This window comes from Cenococcum geophilum (assembly GCF_001692895.1).
Source record: "Cenococcum geophilum 1.58 unplaced genomic scaffold K441scaffold_14, whole genome shotgun sequence".
NCBI classification, from domain to species: domain Eukaryota; kingdom Fungi; phylum Ascomycota; class Dothideomycetes; order Gloniales; family Gloniaceae; genus Cenococcum; species Cenococcum geophilum.
Window position 1 is genome coordinate 108,881 of NW_027137572.1, and position 27,521 is coordinate 136,401.

Sequence of the window (27,521 nt, forward strand, 5' to 3'; positions counted from 1 at the left end):
AGTGCCTATACTAGGCTACGGCGATGTTACTATTTAAGTCACAAAACCAGACAAGAGTAAGGGAATCCTATGTCTTAAGGACGTTGCCTTTTATACGGACTTTAATATAAATCTAGTGTTGTTCCGTCTACTTCGAAAATAAGGGTACTACTAGGACAATAAAGGAGAGAACAATCTTCTAGTTTAAAAGGATAACTTAGTCCTATATTAAATGGAAGAACATTACAGATAATAGACTATTAAATACGTCCGACTAGGAAGTCTATTAGCGTTTAATATAAGCTAACTACTACGCTAACGAAAGCGCAAAGTATTATTAAAAAACGCTTATCTAGATTTAAAAGGAGATGCATATCTATAGTATCTGCGCCTAGGTTATCCAGGACCTATAAACCTTTATTATTTAGGTCTTAACGCCTTAGGAGTTAAGCTTTAAGGCCTAAAGACGACGGAATGTTAATATTATAGTCTCGCTAAAATTAAGCGTTAGGTCTTAAGAAGGTTCTTAAAATAGAAGATTAATAAACCCTATCTTAACCTTTATATTAACTAGACTAACCTTAAGGAAGCGCATGCCGGATTTATACAAGTTATGCTTATCCATAACACCTACTTAGGAAGATCCTTCCCATACTTTATAACAACGCACGGTAAGGAAAAGGAGACACTACAGGTGCTTAAAGATTTCGTCTAATAGATTCGTCTAAGGTATAACCTTAAAGTTAATACTATTAGATTAGACAATAAGCTAGGGAAAAGGAGAACCCTTAAATAGCTACGGACTTAAGGGATTATATTTAAGCCTTTAGCGCTATATACCTAAGCTTAGAACGGTACCGCCGAACGCTTAGGGGGTGTAATTATTAAGAGAGTATAAGTAATAAGAATTATTACTAATCTACCACACGACCTATAGAACGAGATAGTTAACTATACAGTCTACCTTTAAGATAGAACGCCACGGGAAAGCAACGGTTAGATATTGCTATATAAGAGGTTCTATACCTTCCTAGCCAATAAAAGATTAAGAAAGCCGCAACTAGCGCACCTAAAAGCCTACGGCTGTAGGGCGTACGCAATAACATCGGACGCCCAGCTAAGGAAAAAAAGGCTAAGCAAGCTAGATCCGCGAGCCCATATCGGCTATCTCGTCGGCTATAACTCTACCAATATCTACAGGATCTAGATCCTATATAAGGGTATCGTTATCTCTATAAGGGATGTTATCTTTAACAAGAAGACGTTCTTTAACAGCAAGCGAACGGACATCTTAAAGGACCTACACGCTAAGTTAGATATACTAATTAAGAAGATTTAACTACCTAATACCTAGACTAAGAACGAGGTCCTTCTAGAAGACAATAAAGTAGTATTTAAACCGTTAATTTAAGAGGAAGACGACAACATTAATAAGCCAGTTTAAGCCTTTAATAAGTTAGCAGATCTCGAGCTTGCAAGAGCTTTTAAAGATGCGTACTATACACCACCTCCAACAGAAGAAGACGAAGAATCTCTATATACCTTTCACGTCGAGTATTCTACAAAGTCAGATATATAAGGTACTAATTAAGACGTCGCTCATTAAGTAGGAGATGCGTTTAATACTTAGGGAGTGTCTAATGACTTAGTTAAAGACTCGTTTAAGGAAGCCAGCGATAATAGGTTTAAAGACTTTATTACCAAAAGGATCACGTCAGCCTATCACGGCGCCTTTTTAGCAGGAAGGAAGTTTAACCTTAACAGTTAACTTACTAATAGCAAGCTAAAATCAGGCAGAATACGCGATATTAGATTATATAGGAAGAACCTACCTCCGCCACCCTAGTTAATCCAGGACCTTAATACGCATCCTCTTTAAGATCAGTTCTAGGAGGCTTAACGAGCCTATCTACAATCTTATTATTAAATAAGGTCGTTTTAAAAAACAGATAAAAAGCACGCAAAGGGATAGTAGGTCCTTAGCTTAATATAGGTGTTCGTCTACAAGACGGACAAGCACGGATTTCTCCAGAAATATAAGGCACGCTTAGTAGTCTGCGGAAATTAATAGGCCCCAGGAGACCTACCTATAAGAGCCACTATATTAGCTAGTACGACCTTCCGAACCCTTATGGCGATTACTACAAAATTTAACCTAAAGACGACACATATAGATGTAGTTAATGCGTTTATCCATTGCGATCTTGACAAGGTTGTCTACATAAAGCTACCGCCAGGGTTTAATAAAGGAAAGACGGACGGGGTACTGCGCTTGGGGGAAGCCCTATACGGACTATAACGATCACCGCTATTATAGCAGAAGAATCTCACGAGCTTATTAAATAAATTAGGTTTTAAAGAAGTACCCTAGGAGCCGTATGTTATGCTAAAAGGTAAAATAGTCATCTTTTTCTACGTTGACGATATTGTCTTCTGCTACTAAAAGATAAATAAGAAGAAAGCTTAAGAAGTAATTAAGGAGCTAAGCAAGGAATACTAGATAAGTACCCTTAGCGAGCTAAAATAGTTCCTAAAAATCTACGTACTACGCAATTATAGCTAGAGGCTCCTATAGCTATCCCAGGAAGCCTATATTAAGAAGATAGCTAACTAGTATAAGATAGATCTTAGAGGGCGTCTTTTAGACACTCCTATGGCAGAATCGGAACTCCTCCCTACTAATCACCGTATAATCCGTCCGACGCGTCCGTCCCCCAATACAGACCTATTAGTCTGTCCTATATCCCTACTAGCGTCTACAACGCTATATTAGAGAAAACTGGGTTTAGTACTCTATATAGCCACTATAACGTGTCCGGATATTACCTTTGCAGTATTACGGCTGGTAAGGTTTAATTAGGACCCAAGCTAAGAGCACTATTAAGCGGCAGATAGAGTTATCCAGTACCTATATAGCATGAGGAGCAGAGTAATCTACTATAGAGGAGATAAGGAAGGAACGAACGGTAGAGGGAGAGATAAAGGAATACGCGATAAAGGACGAGACAACGGAGGAGACGGTAAAAGTGAAGCGCAATCATTTATCTATGCTAGCGACGCATTATTCGCGGACAACTCCATCAATAGAAAGAGCTTGTAAGGATACATTATAAAGCTATTTAGGGGGCCGATTGCCTGGAGAGCAAACAAGTAGGGTATAGTTATAACGTCGAGCATAGAAGCCGAGCTGTTAGCCCTATTACAGACAGCAAAGGAAGCTATCTTTATTAGTAGGCTATTTAAAGCAATAACGTTATAACTAAATAAGCCCTTAATTATCAACTGTAACAACACCTAGACGCTCTAACTAATTATAAAAGACATGGCAAAGCTAATTACAAAGCTCTAATACGTTAATATCTATTAATACTAGCTACGTTAGGAATACGCAAAGAGATAAGTATAATTTTAATAGACAGTAATAAAGAAGATAATCACCGATGGACTTATAAAGGCCCTGCCTAAGCAAAGGTTTTAAAGCTTCGTTAATATAATCGGGATAGTGGATATTAAGGAGCGGCTAAATAAGGAGAAGCAACTAGAGGACCTAAGGGAGAATATTAGAGCGAGACGGAAGGATTTAGATAAGATTATGGTTCAATTAACGCATTAACGGACACAAGAAGGTAGCTAGCTTCGTCCTTAACTAAGTCGAAGCTAAGGGGGTATATTAGATAATCTGTATCCTCTATGGCATAGAACGTGCACGAGTCACGTATACGTAGCCCGTGCTTTATAAATATCTTCATCTAAGCCTAGGGGCCTTAGGTTAGGACACGATCAAGATTATTAATCAATTAACCCATTTTTATTAATAAATAGTTCTATATAAGTTATCTGATATAAGTACTATTTATACGTAGTACGTATATACTTTATAGTTATTAGAGTAGACTATAATGTTATTAAAATAGACCACATATATTGTGTCTAATAGGCCTAACAATACCTTATTAATATAGGCCTGAAATATTGCCGGTGCGTTAGTAAGCCTAAATAGTATTACTAGGTACTTAAAGTGGCCGTACCGTATTTAAAACGCCGTTTTCCACTTATTACTAGCTTTAATCCGGATTCAATAGTATATATCTTTTAAATCTAGTTTTATAAATATCTTTACGCCTAACAGCCTATTAATAAGCTCCCCTATTAAGGGTAGCGGGTAGCAATTCTTTATAGTAATCCTATTAAGCGCCTAATAGTTAATATAAAGGCAAAGGGTTCCGTCCTTCTTTAGTATAAATATAATTAGTACCCCTACTAGGCTTATAGAGGGCTAAATCTATCCTTTCTAAAGATTGTCTACTATATACTAACGTAATACGGCCAGTTTGTTTTTAATAAGTTATATAGTGGTCCAAAAGGAGGTTGCTTATCCCCTATATCTATCTTATGCTTAACCAACATAAGGTTAGGTAAGGCCTATGCAGCCTCTTTATTAGAAACCTTTTTTAGGTCTATATATTCCTACAAAATCTCTAATTCCTTAACTACGTATAGCCAAACATCCAAAAATAAATACCCTATATCTTTATTCTTAGGGTTAAGAGTAGCATATATAGTATATACCCACCCTTCTTCTTATATATAGCTTAGGAAAGTCTCTTAATCCTTAACTATAATACGTAATTAAGACTTCTAGTGTTAATATAAGGCTAAAGGCCAATTAATATCTGGATTAACTTAGTAAAGCTATAAGTATCCTAAAATAAGGTTATACCCCTTAATTTCTACGGCGTAGAAGCGTATCTTCTACGTATCCTATAGACTATTGCGGTCCTAGCTAGCAATAGGAAATGTCTATTCCCTATAGTACGGAATCTAGTAGCCTTTAATACTTTAAACAGTACGTATCTATAAGCCGCTAAGGTCTAAATCTAATTCTTTTACTAGTAATTAAGAAATAAACCCTATATTCACGCCACTGTCTATAAGGCAGTCTCGCGTTACCTATTTATTATTAACTTAAATAGAGACAGGAATAACCATACGGCAGTTTACTTCCTTCTTCTCTTACTAGCCTAGTATAAGGGAGTAAAGATCTACTAGGCTATCTCTTTTCCTAATTAGGCTAACTCTTACTTCTTCTACCGGCAGAAGCGGCTTATATAGCCCTTCTTGCCGCAGTTATAATAGGTACGTATCTCCTAGTTCCCCTTCTACGGATTAGGTCTCTGCCTATTATTATTTTAAAGTTAACTAGCGTTACTCTAAGGCTGTAAGGCCTACTTACGTTATCCTTCCGCAGAGCAGTTAGGTTAGAATCTGCCCCTATTATTAAAGCTAGGTCTAGTCCTACGCTCTTTATTATTAGCGTCTTATTCCTTTCACTTACCTAAATAGTCTTTTTTAGCATTTTTAATCTAAGTAGCTTTAGAGATAAGCTTTTCTTAAGAGGTAGGAATTTCGCCCTTCTCCTAAATAGCCTATTAAATCTTAGGTCGTAGCTTAGCAAGTAGCTAATAAAGTTATATAGCGTTATCCCATAGGTTTAAGTAGGGTATATTATCTTCTAGCTCTTTTAAGTAGTTTATAAACTAGACTATACTCTAGCCTTCTCGCTGTTTAGCGTTATAGTATTACTAGTTATAATCTATCCCTTAATTAGTAGGGTCTTAGACCTAATTAACCAACCAGGTCTTAAGTTCGCTAAATTTAAGGGGTATAGTAAGTTTCTTCTTATAGCGTGTCTATAAACTCTTAATAGTGCCATATAGAAAGGTGGAAGCAATTAGTGTCTAATTATACTTATTAGAGTAACATTTTAGATCTAGCTAAAACTTAGTTTTATATTAACGGATAAAATAATTATAGTTCTGGAGACTATTACTATTATACTTATTAGGTTCCTTTATACGGAATCTAAGTTTTTTTAACGTTATAGTATAGTATAGCGTTACCCCTTTAAGTCCGCTTTATATCTAGGGTGTCTATACTTCTTCTAACTATCCTTATAATTGTTCTTAATAGTCCTAATATACTTATCTTAATCATATCTCCAACTCTTTTATTTTTTTATAGGGTCTCGCGTAGCAACCACTCTAATAACTCCCTAGCAGTAATCGTTTCTAAGGGTTTTATAAAGTTAGATAGACTAACTATAGCTTCCTAGTCTACTCTTTCGTAAGTAGAGGGAATATGCTTCTCTAAGGAGACTCTCTAAGCCTTTTGCGGTAAGGGCGTTGCTTTATAGGGTATAGGAGTATAGTCCGTTATTGTTAATTAATAGCCGTACGTTCCTAACGGATTATAAGCAATTAGAATTATAAGAGGCCAGCCTAACCGGAATATATAATTATCTAATTAACAGTATTACTAGTAAGTAGGAGGTAAGTCAAAGGTACGTTAAAGGTAAGTAGAAGGTAAAATAAGTTTTTACGTATTAAAGGACAAATACTTCTAACTACTTCTATTTAGAGACTAATTGCTAGTTCTTCCCTAGAGGGGAACTAGCTTCCTATATATTTCTTTTAAGACGCTAGTAAAACCTTTCGCCTCTAACCTATCTAACTATTTCTTCTAGAATATAGATGGGATATAGATAAAACCTCCTACCGTTTTATCAGATATATACCTCCTAGGGGATTCCGTTACACTATAGTAAGAAAAATGGTTTAAAGAAGGGGCTTATATAAATTGCGGAAAATAAGGTTATTTTATTAGAGACTATAAAAGTAGGTAAGGATATTATATAGTAAAAGGAACAAGACTAGTAGAAGATATATATATATAAAGGGACAATAGTATACTACGAGGAACCAAAGAATATTTAATTAAAAGTTTTGCGTTTTATTATAATAACGTATACTAAATTTATAAAGATGCTAAGTATAGCGTAAGCTATTAGCTATAGGAGCTAAAATTATTAAAGTTTAGAGGAACTAATAAACTATCTTATAAATTAGATATTAAGGACAATAAATTTAATATAGGCGAAATATTTAGTAATAATAAGGTAATAAGGGTAGCTTACTAGGAGTATATAGACCTTAGAGATGTTATAAAAGAGGTAAAGAATAATTCCACTATAGAATAGGGAATATTAGTAGGGATTAAGACCCTACTAGACAAGATATCTATTGCTTTATAAGACGTAAGAGAAATAGGATAATAAACCACTTTGGCACTTAATAAAGGCAAAAGGCTAAAGGCTTAAGATTCTTAGAACGAGATAAGAGATGCTTAAGATTCCTAAGATAGGATAAGATAAGCTTAAGGACCTATAATAGACAATAACCAATAGGGTAGAGTAATAGCTTAGTTTAGCGATATACGAATAAGCTTAGAACGAAGTTTCCTAAAGGCATAAGACTCTTAAGACGAGATAAGTAAGATTTAAGATTTTTAAAATAAGATAAGAACACTACAGAAGCCTAGTTAGACTAAGGCTAAAGCTAAGCTTAAAAAAAGTAAGCTTAGGATTAAGAATCCTATAGAACTAAGATTTTTAGGTATAAGTAAGGACTATTAAATAAACTAAGATTAAAAAGCAAAAAGACTTTAAGGATTTACTTATAAGGCAAAAAAACAAAAGAAACTATAGGGGAATTTAGATAAAGAATCCTCGTATAGTAAGAATAAAAGCTAAATTAGAGAACTAGTATACTAAGTCGTATAAGGGATAGAGCACTTATATAAAGAATTACTAATAGGCCTAGGGCAGGCACGCTAAAAGCTAAGTAGCTTACTAAATTAGAAAATAAAGAGGATTTAAAAATCTTTATTAGGTTTGAGGAATGATATACTAAAGGCTATTACAATGTAGTAATAATAAAATACTTCCTTACGGATAAGCTGAATATACTTTAGCAGCTATACTAAAAGTGGTATAGGCAGCGACATAATAATAAGTAGGAAGATTTTTATATATAGTTAGATAAATAAGTTATCTAGGACCACCCTATTACGGAAAAAGCGATAAATTATATTAAGGGAGCCTTAATTATAATATTAAAGGATCTAAAGGAACGATTAGAGGACTAGAGAAGTAAGAGGTAAATCTTAGTACCCGTAAATAAAGTTATAACGTTTAGATTAATATAATAGAGGTTTAAACTTAAGAATAAAGACGAGTTAAGAGTTAACCTAAAGTACCTAGTATATTATACGCTATTATAGATTATATATAAGAATCTAAAAGAAAAAAAAGTCGGAAGTACCCTATAAGGATATATTGGGTACTAGATAAGCAATAGTATAGAAATATTAAGTATATATACGGATAGCATTTAGTAGAAGTTTAGGAGTTAGGGGACTTAATATTTTAACCAGGAAGATTCCTTATAGAAGAATACTTAAACGGATAATAGTAGTAGAAATGCCTAGAGAATACGTGTCTATAGTATATAGAGGATAAAAAGCAAACTAGGTATTAGCTAAAGAACGAGCTAAGTATATAAGAATTAAGTAGCTAATAGTTAGGAAAAGTAGAGGCCTATAGGACTAAAGGGAGCTAGTAGTAGAGCCTTAGACCCTTAAAGGAATTTAAGGATAACACCTAAATTTACGAGTTAATTAGTAAGATTAGCAGTTTAAAGTATTAATAGACAGTGGCGTAATAAGAAACTATATCTTACTAGCAGTAGTTAAAAAAAATAGGACTACCTTATAGATAGAAGGAATAACCCTACCTACTAGTTATAATTTTAGGAGATCCAATAACCTATAAAGGAGGGATTATTAATCTTAAAACAGGACCTATTTAAATAACCATTAAAGGGAGACGAATTAAGATATCTTTTAATATTCTACTATTAGGACGGGATAAGGTAGTATTAAGTATACAATCTAAAGATCGATTAGATTATAGGTTAGGTTAATATTAAAGATACTTAATAATATAGAATATAATAATAGACTAAGTTAGTATAGTACTAAGTTGGAGTAATATATAAGGAGACTAAGTAAAGCTTAAGTTATATACTAAAAAGATACTATAAATATGGCAAGAAACTATAGAGCCTAGAAAGTAAAAAGCTAGTAGATTATATAGTATAAGACTATAAAATAGAGTTAAAACTAGAAATAAGTCTAAGGTTCTTTCTAACCTATAAGCTTACTTAAGAGGAGTTAAGAGCACTTAAAGAGTTTATCTAAAAAAACTTATAAAAGGGATATATTAAACCATTATAGTTATTAGCAGGATATCTAGTACTATTCGTACTAAAGAAAAATGGAAAACTTAGGCTATATATTAACTATAAATAGTTAAATAGCATTACTTAAAAGGATAGGTATCCTTTACCCTTAATTAGTAAAATTTAAGATAGGATAGGTAACGTATAAATCTTTATAAAGATAGATCTAAGATAGGCATACCATTAGATTAAAATTAAGAAAGGTAATAAATAAAAGGCAGCCTTTAGGTTAAAAAAAGGACTATATAAACTATTAGTTATATAATTTAGGTTAATAAATATACTAGTAATATTCTAGAAAAGAATTAATAGCGTATTAGGAGAACACCTTAATAAGTTTATTATAGCATACCTTAACAATATTATTATTTACTTAATAACTAAGAAAGAATACGGAGAATACATTAAATAGGTCTTAAGGAGACTATAAGAGGAATAGATACTAGCAGTAATTAAAAAATATAAGTCCTTTATAAGGAAGACCAATTTTATAGGATTTATTATTAAACTAGGTTATATTAGTATAGACCTAAAGAAGATTAAAGCTATAGTAAGTTAGTAGGAACTAGAGAATGTAATATAGTTAAGGTTATTCCTAGGGTTTTACAACTACTATAGAAGGTTTATAACATAGTAGTTAAAGAATATTAAACTATTTACTAGGCTTATAAAAAAAGAGAAACTATAGGTATAGGGAGACGAGTAGAGAAAGCTATTTAAAAAAAAACTTAAGGAGTTGTTTACCTAGGAGCTAATCCTTAAGATCTATTAACTAGGACTAAATATAGTTATAGAAACGGACGTATTAGACTTTATACTAGAAGTATATTTATTATAAAAAATATAGGGATATATAGTATTTAGTGGCATATTATAGTCGGAAGATAATACTACTAGAGTTAAACTATAATATCTATAATAAGGAGTTATTAGGTATAGTTATAGTACTTAAGGAATAAAGAGCATTCTTATAAGGCGTAGAAAAACTATTTATAGTTAAGATGGATTATAAAAACTTAACGGGGTTCCTAATAATAAAAGAACTTAATTATAGATAGGTTAGATAGGTAGAGATGCTTATAGAATACTATTTTAAGATTTAGTATATTAAAGGAACTAAGAATATAAAAGCAAACGCGCTAAGTAGAAAGGCTAAACTATAGAATAATAAGAAACTATTAGGAGTAATGCTATGTAAAGATAATAACGGGTTAATTAGATATAATTACCCTAAGCTAGTAGTAACTTAAGAGGATAAAAAACCAAAAAGAGTCTATAAGATACTAGAAGGCTTTTAGGCATAAAGAATTCTAAAAGTATATCTAGAAGATCTATAGATGGATATATATAAAAATTAAGAAGCGAAATATATTCTAAAGAGTATAGTAGAGTATTTCGTGGAAGATTTTTATAAAGGAATAACTTAAGGACATAATAGAGCAATAGGCTTAGTATTAAGACTTTAGGAAGAATATATTATTAACGGAATCTAAGGCATAGCTAGAAAAGTAATAAAGAAGTGTTTAGATTATTAAAGGAATAAAATAATAAGGTATAAACTATATAGAAGGCTAAACCCTATTAAAATACCAGAACAACTATAGGAAGTTATATTATAGGACTTTATTATTAAGTTACTAAAGTTAAGAGATCCTATTACTAAATAGGAGTGTAATATAATCCTAATAATAGTAGACAAGTTAACTAAATAGGGCTACTTTATAGCATATATAGAAGAAATCTTAGTAAAAGATATTGCTAGAATCTATATTAAAGAAGTATTTACAAGATACGGAGTACCTAGTAAGATTATATTAGACAAAGATCTAAGATTTATAGCAGTATTTTAAAAGGTATTCTTAGCGGAATAGGGAGTTAGAGCAGTAACTTTTACCGTATATTATCCGCAGACGGATAGATAAATAGAAAGATTAAATTAAACACTAAAACAGTATCTAAAATATTATATTAATTACGTATAGAATAATTAGGTATTGTTATTACTAGTTATATAGTTTATATATAATACAATACTATAAGAAGAAATTGGTATATTACTATTTAAGGCAAATTACAGATATAAGCTAAGAATATTATTATTACTATAATAAGTAAAGAAAATAAGTATTATAGCTAAAGAAAGAATAAAGATGTTAATAAACCTTTATATAAACCTTATAGAATTAATAAAAAAGGTATAAAAAAGAATAAAAAGGTATTATAATGCTAAAAGATCTAAGGGACCAGATCTTAAAGAGGGGGATAAAGTATAGCTACTATANAAATTTTTTAAGAGTTAACAACTAAGTAAGAAATTAGACTATGTTAGACTAGGACCTTTTAAAGTTATATAAAGGATTTCACCAGTTATATTTAAGTTAAACTTACTAGCTAAGATAAAGATTTACCCTATATAGTATATTATAATACTAGAGCTAGTATATAGAAATATTAAGCCATTAATTTATAAAGCAGACACGTATAGAGGATAAGAAGAAGATAAATAGTAAGTTTTAAAGATTATTAGTTATAAGGACATTAATAATAAAATATAGTATAAGGTTAAGTAAATAGGCTATAATAAGACTACTTAGGAACTACTATAGAATTTAAAGAATGCTATAGGAAAGGTATAGGAGTATTAAAGGAAAATAGGTTAGGTAATATTAAGAAGGAGCTAAAGATAAAGGGATTAGTTAAAGGTAATAGAAGAGCCGGATTATCTAAGGGATCTACTACCGGCGTATAAGCTATTTCCGCCTCTTCTTAATTAGAACCCTTTTTAGCCCTTTTAGCCTTAAGTTTAAATAGACCTTGCTCTACTAAATATAGCTCTTTTAAGTATACCTTTTTATAGACCTTTACTAGACGGCTTAGGCGAGTATAAGTATTTAATTAAGCTTTTAGAGCCCGAGAGGCCTTATTAGAATAACGCTAAACCTTAATAAGGGCCTCGGCTAGCTTACTCTCTAGTTTTTTAGCCGCTACCAATACGCGTAACCCTAAAACAGATTAAATAAGGAACTAAATAGTTATAAAGAATAATAAGATATATATATTTAGCGTTAAAGACGGATTAAATATTATAGGATAATTGCATATTCGCTCGCGTATACTTAGTATAAAAAGAAGGTTAGTAACTGGACGGAGCCGTAATTGCGATATATATTAACTTCTTCTCTATATAATAAGAATAGGATAGTATAACTTTACTAAGTAAAAGAATAAACGTTACTAGCTAATTATAACGATTAAATATAGAGGATCTAATAGGAGGTATTAGGAATAATAAAGGTTATTAAATTAAAGATGGGAATACTATACCTCTAATAAACAACTTAAAGATAGGAGATATCTTTAAGGACAAAAATAAAAAGGAAAAAGATGGTGTTACGGACCTTATATTAGTAGTAATATAACTACTAAGAATGGATATAAACGGGTTAGTTAAGATAGTATAGGAGACGCTAGAACCGATTAAGCTATAGGATAAAAGGTAGCTAAGTTATATAGCTAGTTACGTTATAAGTTTAGAATATAAAAACGTGGAAACGTGGGAATGTAATATACTAACGTACTAATATACTAAACCTTTACTATAGGGAGGAGTTATATATTTAAGGATATACGGTCTTTATAGATAGTTTTTCTTCTTTATAGTAAATCTTAGAATATAATTAGAGTTAATCTATTAGGTAACTTCTCTACTAGTTATATTTACGTTGTTAACTATTCTATACCTATATACCCAGCCCATTAATAAGTCTATCGTAGTATTTCCTACAAGGCTTTTATTACAGAGGGGTTTCTATAAAACGTTAGTTAAGCTCAGACCCCTAGAACTCGGCGACCCAACCAAAATTAAATTACCAATTTGTTAACCTATTTTCTCTATAACGAATTAATTAATATGGACAAAAATAAGCAGAACTTATAAATGGCCATCGTAGATTTCAAATCTGGTGTTTATAAGTATGCGCGAAAAGCTATACTTGTATACGGTATTCCTTTATTAATTTTAAGCGACCAATTAAATGGCAGGCTATTACAACAATTTATACACCAATGCGAATAGCAATTAACTCCTATATAGTAGGCCTTCCTTACTAATTGGGTACTTAAATAGGATTTATTAAAAATATTCCCATTATATACGTAATTATAAAAAAATAATAGCTTAGGTCTTTGGTTAGGGTAGTAATACTAAGCCCCTTAGTAAAATATATGTAATTAGCCACTTTAAATAAAATCTTTATATAAAATTTATATATCCCTAATTAATAGAAGGTATATAAATTAATAGGGTATAACTAAAGTAAATTTAAAAGTTTTATAGCCTTTATAAAAGGGTGTAAAAAAGGATAATATATAGGCAAAAAACACCTAAAATTTAGACAAATTTAGAGCTATATTAAGCATATATATAAATTTAATTACTATAAGAGATATCTTTAAAAAAAGTTACTTATAAAGTTATTTAATAATTATAAATAGGTATTTATTATAAAGACAATATTTACCCTTAGCAAAATAATTTATTTTAAAGGAATATACCCTTAATTAATATAAGTATGCTAAAGTAAAGTACTTTATTAAATATATAATAATAATTCATTGCTTAACGTCCGATTTAGATCCCTATTAGGCCCACGCGGACTACTCCTTATATATATGTGGGGAGAAAACTCTATTTAAGAAAACCCCGTAATTTATCTCCCCGCCTTTTAGGACTCGCCTATAAGGCGCCTACAAGTCACTAGTAGTGCTCCTACTACCTTACTTTTTAACCTCCTTAGGAACCACTGCTGCCGTAATAAGCCTATAGACGCACTAGTATTATAAACTTTACTCTACTACTATAGAGTTATTAGGGGGCGCCCGTTACTCGCCCCCCCGCCCTTTATTGCCATTTCCTTTACAACCCGGAACTAGTTTAGTATATTTTAGCTAATAAGCTACTAGGTAACCGCCTTAAGGCCTTTTTATATTAAGAGCAGTGTCTTATAGTTCTCTGTGCTAGCTACTAAAAGCATTACTTCTTAGTTAGTGCGTAAGGGGCATAATAGTATTATATATTTTGGTATCTGTCTTAGCCAGCTACATTTATATCTTAGGCTACCTACTAGGATACCTACCCAGTAGAGCCAGTCTTTTAGTCCTATTATTCCTGTTCTTAAAAGTATTGCTATTGTATTTTTTGCCTTTATTAGGCCTTCTTAGAGCTCTAAAGTATTTACCCCCTATAGCGTTAACCATGCTACGGCTTAGGTTCCTCTTACCTTAGTTAGCCTCTATACCTTTAACTCCTATACACCTCTCTAGCATTGGTCTAGCTAGTATTGTATTACGGTAGATGGTTTCCTAGCATTCTTTTGTGCTCTACTTTAGCTCCTTTCTCTCTCTTACTGTTATCTTTACTAGCCTCTTACGCGTCTCCCTTCCTCCTCTATATGGGCCTGGGCCCTAAAGTAGCGCCATTCTTCTTCTGCTTTCTTTACCTGTTTCTCTAATATATCTTCCCTACTTTAGGGTTATTGGTTTATTCTCCTACGAGGCGCCCTAAGGTCCCTCTATAGTTTATTTAGGCGTGTCTTGATATACTTTATAACATTAAAGTTACGTTCCTTTTATACCCTTTATATTATAGCAGCTTTAATATATAGTTATAGGGGGGGAATATTAGCTTCCTTCTTAAGCAGTGCTGTGGCCATTCGCTTATATCCGCCTATTATACTCTAGAGTTAAGCTATTTAGACCTTTTAGAGTAGTTTAAGGAGCGATTTAGGGGGGCCTTTCTTAGATTCTCTAATGGCCCAAATACTGGACCTATACGTTATGGTTAGCCGGACAACTGCTATATATAGTAGGCGTAACCTCTAGAAGTATGGACCCCATATAGAGTTAACAATCCTAGATAATGCGATATACTATACTTAGCCCTTATGGGCTACTTACGCCGCATATGCGCTCCACTAGAGCTTACTGTCTACCTATACTCCTAATACTCTTAGGCTCTAAACTGGTTAACCCCTAAAGCCTTAAATACGAATTATATGCTAGAGATCTATAGATTGGTTACGTTTTCTTATAAAATAGATTAGCTAGTATTTCTCTAGTAAGAATTAAACTTTATGTCGTCTTGCCTATTCTATATAGGTATTATAAGCTTTCTTTAGTGTTCTACAATTCTCTGCGGCTATTGGCCCGTATATAATTAGGTTTGTGTTATCGATAAAGCCTATCCCCTAGGTCGCCCCTTCTTTAAAGGAGTTAAGTAGGTTGCTTATGAAGAAAAGGAAGAGTATAGGCGAGAGGGGTGATCCTTATAGTATTTCTGTTGTAACTGCAATAGGGGGGCTTTAGTATCCGCTAAAGACTAATAATATTTCTTTTTAATCTATAAACCCTTAAACAAATTATATAATCCATTCTAGGAAGCCTTTTACCCTAAGGATATATAAGAGACGCTTGTGGGGTATATTATCGTAGGCGCCACTAATATCTAGGCTAAGTATTAATACTACAAAGTCTTTTTACATCGCCCATGCAGATTTAATGGTGGCAGCGAGTAGCGTAAGTGCTAATAGTGTTGAGCGGTTCTTTCTTGCCTCTATTTGGCTTTATAGTAGTAGGGCGTGTTCCTTAGCCGTGTCTATTATGCGATCCGCTATTACCCTTTCTAAGATCTTGCTAAGGGTATTCTCTAAGGCAATAGGGCGGTAGCTCCCTAGAAATAAGTAGTCTACTTTACCTTCTTTACATAGGATAAACGTTATTATAGCTCTTCTAAGTCTCGGGTAGTAGCCTATTATAAAGCATGCTCTAGCTATATCCGTAAGCTAAGGTGCTATTAGTGGTCCGCAGGTCTTTAGGGCTTTATTTAGGATCCTATCTAGTCCTAGTGCTATATTATTTAAAAGGCGGCTAATAGTTCTGGTCATTTCTTTAGTTATTATGTCGCTGTTAACCCTTAGGCGAGTTACCAGTGCTTTACCTGTGATATCGCTGAGGTCTGCTAAAGCTAGTTAAGGGAAAAATCTTTCTATAAGGATCTTTACCTTCTTATTATTATTACTTATGGCCAGTGATTCACCTAGTCTTCGTAGGGGCGGAAGGTGTGGGTCTTCTACTAGGCGTCCCACCTTTTTCTTTACCTATTTTGCTATCCTCTAGAGACCTTTGTTATGGGGGAGGCTCGGGTTAGTAGTATACTTATTTATAAACCATCTCTAGCTATTCCTTACTTCTTTTTTTAGGGTATTCTTTAGCTGGTTTCTTGTATCTTTATATTATCTCTCGTCTTTAGGATTATAGCTACTTATGTATTTTCTTCTTGCTTGTCGTTAGCTGGCGATAAAAACCGCGCATTATGCGGACCATGCGTGTCGTATATAGGGGCCCAGTTTTAAGACCGGGCAGTGCTCTTCTAGCCCATTTTTAATTGCTGCCTAAATCCTTTCTAGTCTTTAGTTAATTTCCTTAGGGGTAGTTAATAAGTCTTACTTGTTTAGTATCGGGTGGATTTCTTTTAGGTCTTAAAGTTGTTATTTAACTATGCTAAGGAAGCTATCTGTTTTAAGCTTTCTTAATTGCGTATCTTTTACTATTAGGTTGCGCCTTAATATCTAGATCTAGCTATATCTAAATAGGGATATAGTCTAAAGCGAGTACCCATTCTTCTTTGGGGTTGCACCTTTTAAGTCTCTAGTATAGGCCTTCGTCTATAAATATAAGGTTAATTATACTTCTAGCAGTGCCTTATTGCTATATAATTACTCCTAGGGGGGTAGCTAGCTTAAGGCCCCAGGTGTTTATAGCTCTTAGTAGGCACTCTGCCTGTCGTTTAGCAGTAATATAAATACCCCCCTACCGCAGGTGGTAGAGGTTTATATCTCCTAATAGAATAGACTTTATGCCTTCGGTTTTTAGTAAGCTTATCGCCGATATAATATTCTCTATTTATAGGACCCTTTTAACCCTAGGGTTATACACATTAATAATCTATACTGGTCCCCTATATATCTGGATTGTTATAACTATAATATCTAGGTTAACTGCCTGCTATAACTATAAGGATAGGCTAATAGCCTTACTAATTATAAAGCACATATATGTAGCTGCTTTTGGTTTATATAGGAGCTGGAATCCTCGGGGGTAGTATATTAATTATATATAGGCATTATAATACGGCTCTTATATAGTAAGGATATAGTGTTTCTCTAGGTCTAGGCTGTCTAGTAAGGGCCTTACAAGACGGTGGTTTGTATTACCGCAGTTGTACTATATAATAGATAGGTGGCGGACCCCCGGTAAGGGTCCTTCGCCTTTCCTTCGTTCCTTACTTCTTCTATTTCTACTTTCTCTAGGATATTTAGAACTTCTGTCTCTTATATCTATACCCTAGTTACTACTTATTTTATATAGAGCTTTCTATTTCCGTGTCTTATGTTCCTACTAGCGCTTCTATATTTAAATCTGTTATTATCTCTAGTTCTTCCCCTATTCTTACTAGTTGGCTATATACCCTTTAAGAGTCGGCCGCGAATGTTATATTTGCCGCGTTAAGTCTAATTCTTAATTATCCTGGTCTTAAGCTTGCTATAGCTGTCCATAAGGGTCTTCCTATAGGGCGTCCTCTCCCTTATGTCCCCTGTGACCCTTATATCCCTATATAGTCTAATAATATCGCGCGGCGTCGCTTCTGGCCCGTTAAGGCTTGGGATAGCTAGCCTAGCCCCCTAGTATTAAAGGTAGGAAACGCTAGAAAGGCACCCGCGCCCCCCTAGCTTATTACCTATTGTTTCTATTTATATAACCTAGCATACAGTTATTCCCGCAGCTATTAAGCCCTTACCTTCCGTCTCCTATATTTAATGCAGTTTACTCTCTCTTACGCCTTATATATGCTTCGGTGGCAGTTTGCGTATTTTGTTTAGTTTTAATTTAAGCATTATCTTATATTGTGGGGGCCTGTATAGTGGCCGCAGCACACCTATACTGCGTATATGGATTAGGTGTGTCCCTATTATACGCAGCAATAGCATTATTTTAGGCGGAGTCTATAGTTATAGAGCCTTGCGTTGTATATAAGGCCATTTATAATAATACCTTTTTAAATAAGGAGTTTTTGCATTCCTAGTATATATATACTAACGATAAGGAAGCCATGCGTTTAACCAGCGTTTCCCTAGCAAGTCTCTAGCGACCCTTATATTCTTTTATTATTCTTATTATATGCTTAGTTTATATTTTCCTATTAAAGCCATTAAATTTAGGTGATCTTAAGTCCTAATATAAGGCGTTCCGTTTGTTTTACTATCTTATATATAGTTGCTGTATTATCCGCCTAGCGTCCCTTTTTTACCCTAAGGCTTAGGGGAACCGCTGGGACTTCGACTGGGTAATCTTCGTGGAGCACTTTTATACTAATACGTTCTCCTAGCCTATTCCCTACCCTAACAGCTCGTTCCTTTACCTATTAGTCCCTTAGGGTAACTCTAATATCTCCGCTCCTAAGGTATCGGACTATAATAGCGTTATAAACCTCTTTATAAATCTTTGTAAGAACTTCTATTTCTAATTATCCCCTAAGCCCCTCTACTTTTTCTATATTTAGTTATATTATAATTATATACCCAGATATTATCTTTAGGGGGGTAGGTTCCCTATACTATAGATATACAGCTACGGCGGCCTAGGTGCGGTTCGCCAGTAAAAAAGGGTTTTGTTTATTTTTGATTTTACTTAACCGTTGGAGGATTTAGTTAAGGGTTTACTAAAGGGGCGCCTAGGGTTCACTAAACTGGCGGAGCCATTCTGCTAGCTACATTAGTTCGTTATAGCTAACGGTTACTTTCCTATAACTACGGATACTAGACGCGTCTAATAGGCTTTATATTTTGTCAGATGCCTTCTTAATAGAGGTCTTTCCGCTTTATGGTATGGTATTCGCCCGTTCTTATTATGGAGGGCTATTGCTAGGCGTAGTTCTAGTGGACGCACGCGAGTACGAACCACCGTCGTTTGACGTGTGCCTCCCCTGCGATGTATGCATCTTAGGGGGATTCTCTAGGTGTTTTTCAGGGTTCTTTTGGTTGGTTTTGGTCTTTTTGGGCCGGGTGTAGCAAGAGCTCCTGTATATATATATATATCTTATTAAATATATATAACGTAAAAGAATAGTTAAATGGCTAATTATATTAAATTTAGGCTAATTGTTATTATTTTTATACCAAAAACTAAATTATTTAATAATAAAGCTTAATTATATTTCCTTAATAGCTAGATAGGCTATAATATAGTTAGATTTTTTATTAAAATATAAAATATATCATATATGGCTTGTTTTTAGTTACTTTATTTAATATTATAACCCTTAAATCTATTTTAATCCTCCTCTATTAAGTTAAGATATTTTTAGTCAATTATAAAGTATATATATCTTAACTATATAGGTCTAATTATAAAATATGATTTTATTAAGTATTACTATAATACCTAAAAGAAGGCCTTATAACAAAAATAATTAAATTTAGCTAGTATATCTTTAGTATTTACTTATAAAATCTATATAAAGGCTATAAATCTTTTTAGGTTAAAAATAGGGCTTTAATAATATAATTAAGCTTTAAATAAGCTAATAGTAAGTAATTTAATATTATAACGACCCTAAAGAAGCCTTATAATATAATTAAGTAGCTTAAGGCCTCTATAATAAGTATATACTTAATTAAAAGACTTAGTCACTTTTATAAAAAATAAGTTAGCAACTTTATAGAGTTATTATAAAGACTATATATATAGAAGCTTAAATATATAACTTTTAATTGCAACTTAAAGACCTTAAAAGTCTAAAATTTTATAAATAGATAACGGTAGATCTAAATATAATATTAAAATATATAGATTTAATTAACTAAGCTATAGTGGAGGTGGAGGGAAAAAAGGCTAAAATAAGGGTAAAGCAGCCAAAATTAAAGCTTTAAAATGCGCTAGATAGAAATCCCGAAGTCGATATACTAAATAGCATATAAGAGCAAATAATCTATTTGATTTCGTTGAGTGTAAATAGCTTCCAAAGTGGTGTGGCCGATTTGGTGGGGTAAACGAGTTCGGGGGGTAACCGAGTTCTAGGGGTCCGAGCTTATAGCTTTACTTTTATAAGTAGTGCTTACTAAATATAGGGCTAGAACTAGGTAAAGATTAGGGATAGTAACTAGAAGATTAATATAGTAAACGGTTACTAATATTAGCCGTTTATAAATTGTGTTTAGGTATAGGGACGGAGTAGTAGTTAAAGAGGTAGGAGTTACTTTTATATTTAAAGCAGAGGCCTAGCTTAATGCGTCGTTCTTATTTAAAGAACCTTAGTAGGGCGTATCCTAGGATCTTAGTGTTAATATCTATAGCATTAGAGTGCTTAAGTTAAGATAACTTAGTGGACATTTATAGGGCTATTATATTATATTAAGAAGCGTGTTTCGGTATTAGGCGTAGTATATTATTATACCGTTTATTAATAATGTTTATATAGGTATTAAGGGCTCCTAGTAGGTCTACGCCTATTAGGGAGGTTTTTAGTTTAGGGCTTAGAAATTTAATAAGGCTATTAACTAGTGCAAAGTTATTCTAGCCAGTTTCCTTTATATAAGGGTTAAATTTGGAAAAGTATACTAGGAAACTCTTTATTCCTTAAACTATATAGTTTATTTTCCTTTAAGTAGTAACTTAGCGGTTTAAGTTACTATATATAGCTTTAAAAAGTATAATTAGGCTTTATACTAAGTTCGGCTAAAGAGGTTTAATAAGGTTAGCTACCTTTTCTTTTAATTAACTTAGGGCGTAATAGAGTTAGTTAGCTTTAGTTAGGTAGCAGTTAGCATTACTAGTTAGCTTATTTTTTAGCTAGCTTAAAAATAATTAGAGCTTTTATTATTTATTAGTAAATACTAGGGGATCTAATAGTTATTTAGATTATTATAATATAGTAGTTAATTTAGAGTAAGAGACTACTATAGGTTTAGGGCTTATATTCCATATATTTATCTCTAAAGATAGTATTTAGTCTTAAGGTCCTAGTATAGGTATCTTAAGGATACGGATTTCTTCTTAGAGGTCCTTAATTAATTGCTAGTATTATACTTCTTATTTAGCTTATTATTAATTTAAAATAGCTTAGTTCTATATAAGGGCGTTTATAAAAGACTTCTATATCTCTATTAATTATTTTTAAAGTATAGATATAATGCTAGCGGCTATTATAGAAGTTTTAGGTTTGTTCTATATATTAATAGTAATATAGGTAGTTAACGTAATATAGTGTTACGGAGTAAGTATAAGCGGTAATAATAAATAGTAAGGTAGATATTATTAAGCTATATATATAAACTGTATAAGAAGGTTAAGACGTTATATAAGAAAAAAAGGTAGGAAAATAGGAAGAAAGGGTATATATTATGGACTTAGTTGCTTAGTTAATACGTACACGGAGTAGAATAGGATTTAGGTGGTGGTCCTAGCAGAACTTGGCAGGATTTGGTGGAACTTAGTGGAACTTAGTAGAACTTAGTGGAACTTAGTAGAACTTAGTGGAACTTAGTAGAACTTAGTGGAATATGGCAGAATGCGGCAGGTTGCCGTCAGATTGCCGCAGATTGCTGTTAGATTGCCGTCTCGTGGTCGGTCTCTGGTTGCTGAGTCGGTGGAAACAGGTGGACGTGTATAAGGTGTCACGGGGGTGTCCCGTGACACCAAGCAAGCCAAGCAAGCCGACGATTTTGGCTAAACAAGCCAAGCAAGCAAGCTCAAGGTGTCAAAAATTACAAGCCAGCAAGCTGAGCCTGCTCAGCTTGGCTTACTTACTTATTCCCAACTCTGATCTTAGGCTAGAGAAATCTGCCTTCTTTATTATACTTTCGCCGAAACTTTATAAAATGAATGATGGAGTTTTATAATAATATACTAGTACTTTAACTTTAGACATTGGCGATTAAGCGCGTTTGGATAGATAATAAAGAGGGTTAGCGGCTTTTGACGGTTATATACCTTCGGCATTTTATTTATTAACTTTAGTAGGTAAAAGGAATATTCTTAAGGCGGTTTACGGTAAAGATATTATATAAACTTGTATTGCAAGATACATTTCAGTTAAATAAAGTTGTTTTGGTCCTAAATATATATGCTAGAAAAGAAGGCTTTTATAATAATTGGGATGTTTATTATCGAACCTAAAAATACAGGTAAGGAAAACTCGTGTGTAGATTGATCTATAAAGAAGAGAGACTATAAATATAAGAGGTAGTACCCCCTACTAGGGTCCCTAGATAGTCGTGAAATTGGGCCGAAACTAGGCTGTAACTGACGTCTAATATTTATTTATGTGGGTTAGATAGTGGCTTTGGGCCTGGGTAAATGACGGATAAGAAGCGAACGCAGATTATTAGAGAAAGGCCTTATAGCGTTTTCGAATTTGCTTTTTGCTGCGATCGAAGTGTGCAGATTGCTCCATAGTTGGATGAGATGGTGGAGAAGGCCGGGTGATATTTCGTTGAGTTTCATGTGTAGGGTCAACATTTTATTAAACGTTAATACCGTAGCCTTCCAAGCAAAGCATAGTAATAAAAATGTTTAAGTAATTAAATTCCAGAAATCAATTTTACAATTAACACCAGTACCTTTAATCCCATGCGCTCAGTTTTTTTAAGTTAACTAATACCCGCTAAAACCCATGTGCAGACGAAGAGATATCCTCTTTCCAACCACTACGCCGCCATCGTTGGGACATGGATCCTCTCCTCGGTACTTTCCCCATCCGACTTCTTCTCAGGCGGCTTCATACTCCTCCATTCCAACGGGAGAGCGGCCAGAATACTTAAGCAGGCCATTACCAATCCGGCGCGAAACGCCCATTGCAATGCCTCGTTGTACGCAACTAGAACGCTTGGTAAATACTCCGCTGGGACGGCTCGCCTTAACTCGGTCGCGCCCGCTTCAACAATCTTACCAGCGTCGAAATTCGGGATGCCGATGTCGCGGACGTATTGTACAAGCTTGGTGTTGAGGATGTTGTTGCCGACGGAGACAAAGAGTGCGCCGCCGAAGAACTGAAGGAAGATGGTCATGCTGATTCCGATTGGGATGTCCTGGGGCGCGAGACCGGGTTGAACGGCGACTTGTGGGAGAGCGAGGGCGAGGCCGGTGCCGAACCCGGAGATGATTTGATAGCCTATCCACATGCCTATTGAGGTGTCGACTTGCCATGTCGTAATGAGTCCAGCGCCGATGGATGTTAGGATAGAGCAGCCGTAGAAGTACTGGACATAAGTTCCAAACTTTGTTGTTAGGAAACCCGAGGTCAAAGAGGCGATGTTGTTCGCCACGATGAGCGGGATAGTATTAATACCGGATTGCTCTGCGTTGACGCCCTTGATGGCTTGGAAGTATATCGGGATGAAGTACACGAAGATAAAGAACTGGGCGTAGTTGAAGAAGGCAAAGCAGGATGCGGCGGCTACGGTGCGCTGGGATGCGACTTTGGGAGGAATGGTCGCTTTGGAGCCCATCCAGAGCTCGTTGATGATGAAGGCGATGAGGAGAAGGGCAAAGACGACCATGAGCGCGATGATGCGGCCGGATGACCAGGCGTATGTTGTGCCTGCCCATTGCAGCGCGAGGAGAACGCAGATGATGCTGGGAAGGAAGAGCATTTGGCCGACGGGGTCGAGACTCCAGAGCAGCTGCATCCATGTTTGCTTCGGGCGGGGCGGAGATGGGAGATGCAGCACAAAGATCAACATGGCTGCTGCTAGGGCTCCTATGGGAAGATTGATGTAGAAGCACCTGTAACGCGTCAGTTACTGTCACCTGTTTGACTGAAGTGTCAACTCACCAGCGCCAGGATACGGAGTCAGTAAAAGCACCACCGATCAGGGGTGCAGTAATGGTCGCAATCGCATACGTGCCACCGATCACACTCTGATACGCTGGTCTCTTCTCCAACGGCGAGATCATGGTGATGGTGACCAGCGCTCCATTGAAGATACCCGCAGACCCTGCACCGGAGAGCGCACGACCGACGATGAAAGCGATGGACGTGGGAGCCACTGCAGAAAGCAGGGAGCCGACTTCGAAGATGAAGAGGGCGACGAGGAACGTGAGCTTGGTCGAACATATTGCGTAGATTTTGCCGAATAAGGGGATGAGCGCGGCGGCGGGGAGGTTGAAGGCGGAGCCGTACCTGGGGAGCTATGTCAGCATCCAGCATCGAGATGATACTTTGATACTTGCAGGGTAGCGAGAAACTTACCATCCAACATCGTTAAGAGTCTTGTAGTCGTCAGTGATGCGGGGAATTGCTGTAACGATGATGGTGTTGTCGAGGGCCACGCAGAAGATGGCGAGGATGAGGGCAATGAAGATGACAAGGAATTGCAGCTTTGTTGTTGGAACAACGTCATGAGGCGAGGGGGAGGGGGACGGATGCGGCTCTTCGCTTGCATGTTGGCTTGCATGTTGCGGCTCTGCAGCCTCCACAATCATCGAGCGCTTCTCATCGCCAGCGACTGCGCTCTCAGGCGCTCGGCCTTGGGTGGCGTTAGCCGTGGCGCGCGAACTCGGCGTGTCCGGTCGAGAATCCATGGCAGACGGGCAAATGCAGCAAATGCAGCTAATGCAGCTCCTTTTACGAGGCTCGATACTAAATCATCCAGCGGAAAGGCATCGTCAAAAAGCGAAGGCGCCCCATATCACGTACCTGCTTGCTTTGCGACGCTCAGCGAGCGAGCCAATGGGAATTCGGATTTCGGGGAGCTGGAGGCCCATCAGATTTACATAATCCTCGCTCCCCACGACGCCGAAGCCGAGCGGCGATCGCTCATTCCCAGCCAATTCGGAGGCACACAGGAACACCGACAATTATTGACGGCCACTTCGAGCGCAGCGAGGCCCGGGTCTCCCTCTCGTCGCGCCTTCTTTTATGGGGGAACCCCCGGCCTCGCTGCGCTTGAACACGGCAACAACACACAGCAACAATGGCAGCACCACCATGGACCGGCTTGACCTTCACCTCGAAGCTTAACAGCGCCCCACCAGCATCCCTCGCACCGTCCAGCCAGAAGCTGCCAGCTCCCTTCGTAGTCGCCATCACGGGTGCCAGCCGCAACATCGGCGCCGCAACAGCCAAAGCCTTCGCACAGGCAGGCGCAACAGGCCTCATCCTCACCGCGACCTCCAAATCCGCCGCGCTCCTCGAAACGAAGAAGGAGGTCGAAGCCGCAGCCACCTCCCCAGACCTCAAAGTCACCGTCCTCGCCGCCGACATAGCTGAACCCTCCTCCGCAAAGCTCATCGCAGACACAATCTCGTCCTCGTACGGCCGTCTCGACTTGCTCATCAACAACGCGGCCATCGTCAGCACGCACGAGTCCGCCTTCAACAAGTTCGACGCCATCAACATCGACCAGATCCAGAAGACCATGGAGGTAAACTTCATTGGCAAGTTCGCCACCATCAAAACCCTGCTGCCGCTGTTGTTGAAGACCGAGGGCGGCGCCAAGACGATTGTCAACGTCACGAGTGCCATGTCGCATTTCGCGAGCATGGGGGCCATCGGCTACAATATTTCAGAGCTGGCCACGAACAGGCTAACCGAGGCTGTGGCCGAGGCATATGGCGCCGAGGGCGTGTTGGCGCATGCGGTGCATCCCGGTATCGTGGCGACCATGCCGCCGCCGATTGGCATGGCGCCTCAAGCGCGCGCGTGGGCTGTGGATGACGTTGGACTATGCGGGGCCTTCTTGGTGTGGCTGGTCAAGGAGAGGAGGGAGTGGTTAAGCGGACGGTACTTGAGCGCGAACTGGGACGTTGAGGAGTTGGAGGGCAAGAAGGACGCGATCGTCAACGGGGACCAGTTGAAGATGCGGATGGTTGTCTAAAGGAACAAGTGGCCATGCATGTTCCCATTATATTTTACTACGAAAAAGAAGCAGGAATCATGAACATTCCATCACTCGTAACATGTGCTACTACTAGAATACAAAAATAGATCGTATGTGGGGTACGGATCTATCCGTCTTAGTCTAGTCTAGCCAAGGTGTCATTCCCCAAATCAGTTTTATTTACAAAAACCATCCTGTGTTTCGTGTGCCCCCTTAGCGTCCAATACTGCCCGACCCGACACCTCTCCTTCACATTCCTACAGTATTTCTGAATATCCTGCAATAAAAGCTTGTCCCATTTCTCCCTTATCCCTTAACCCGCCAAAATTCGTCCACACGTTATCGATAAGGGTTGGCCAATAGAATCAATAAGATCAAGGCTCCGTGACCATACGCGTACTTTTGATTCTGTTGTTCCGCACGGACCACCTACCTTGTGGACGTTGGCGGGTTAAGGGATACATTGTATAAGAATCTGTTTTGTCTTTGCCCACACGATACTTAAGAATACGCCATATATTCTTAATAGGATTCAAATCGGGCGAGTAGGCAGGCCACCACGTAAGGTAGTTAATTAACTCCCTATAGGCTGCATGAGTTGCGTGAGCCTTATGCGACGAAGCTATATACTCCACGATAATTGCTTGGCTAATTCCTATATTGGCAAGCTCGTGATGCATCTTGAATTGTTGCAATTTAGGCAAGATATGTTGTATATACGTCTCTAAGCTTATCGTGCCCTATTGCTTCCCGTTCCATATTACCAAAACTCCCTTTTTTTTAAGCCGTGATAAAGGCCCATATTATCATAAATGTATATTTATTAAAGTTAGGTACGCAACATTTAGGGAGATACTTTTCTTCAGCCTTTCTAGTGACGTACAGTCTACCTCCTTAATAACGGAAGGGGACCTCATCAGTCCATATTACACGATCCTATTAAGAGTCCTCCCGGTTCTCGTATATTGTGCCTAAATGTAACGATTCTCCATATGCCTAGGGGTAAGAAGAGGCTTTTCCGTTGCGACCCGTTTGTTGTAGGGCTCCTTCTTAAAGGCAGTGACGAGAGTTCTCTTGTATACGTTAATTCCGAGCTCGTAAGTTATTTTGTCAGAACTCGTGTAAGGATCAAATTGATGAGAATCTAGGCTATTTATGTAGGGGGTGACCCCCCCTGTAGAACCCTAAACTAGGCCCTATTTGGCTTTCGACAAATTTCCTTGCGCGATTAAGGGCTATATAAGCAATAAGCTGTTATTAAATTAGAGTTATAAAGGGTGACGGCCTTTTTGCTTAACGGAAGTAATATTTTGCTTAAGATAATTGCTGATCGTACATTGAGAAATACTAAGCTCTTGAGTAATGTGTCAGGTGAAACCTGAGTAGATAGTTATATAGCCGCAAGGTACGGGCGACCCTGGGGCAACCCAGGGGTGACTCGCCCGTGAGGCACGTGCTCTGCACGTGCCTA

At 36.4% G+C, this 27,521-nt stretch overlaps 2 protein-coding genes across 2 annotated transcripts; one reads left to right on the plus strand and one right to left on the minus strand.

The window, feature by feature from the left end:
• Window positions 1-22,876: 22,876 nt before the first annotated feature.
• On the minus strand, window positions 22,877-24,653 carry K441DRAFT_553600 (MFS general substrate transporter; the record flags this gene model as incomplete). Its single annotated transcript, XM_067643190.1, has 3 exons — window positions 22,877-23,954; window positions 24,004-24,351; window positions 24,421-24,653. The coding sequence occupies 3 exons, from the start codon at window positions 24,651-24,653 to the stop codon at window positions 22,877-22,879; spliced, it is 1,659 nt and encodes a 552-aa protein (XP_067505588.1).
• Window position 24,654: 1 nt separating this feature from the next.
• On the plus strand, window positions 24,655-26,243 carry K441DRAFT_657390 (NAD(P)-binding protein). Its single transcript, XM_067648169.1, has one exon. The coding sequence runs from the start codon at window positions 25,145-25,147 to the stop codon at window positions 26,045-26,047; it is 903 nt and encodes a 300-aa protein (XP_067505589.1). The 5' UTR covers window positions 24,655-25,144; the 3' UTR covers window positions 26,048-26,243.
• Window positions 26,244-27,521: the final 1,278 nt, after the last annotated feature.

What these genes read in the sequence shown, in the direction of transcription:
- K441DRAFT_657390 (XM_067648169.1), top strand. Translation starts at nt 25,145, where the DNA reads ATGGCAGCACCACCATGGACCGGCTTGACCTTCACCTCGAAGCTTAAC.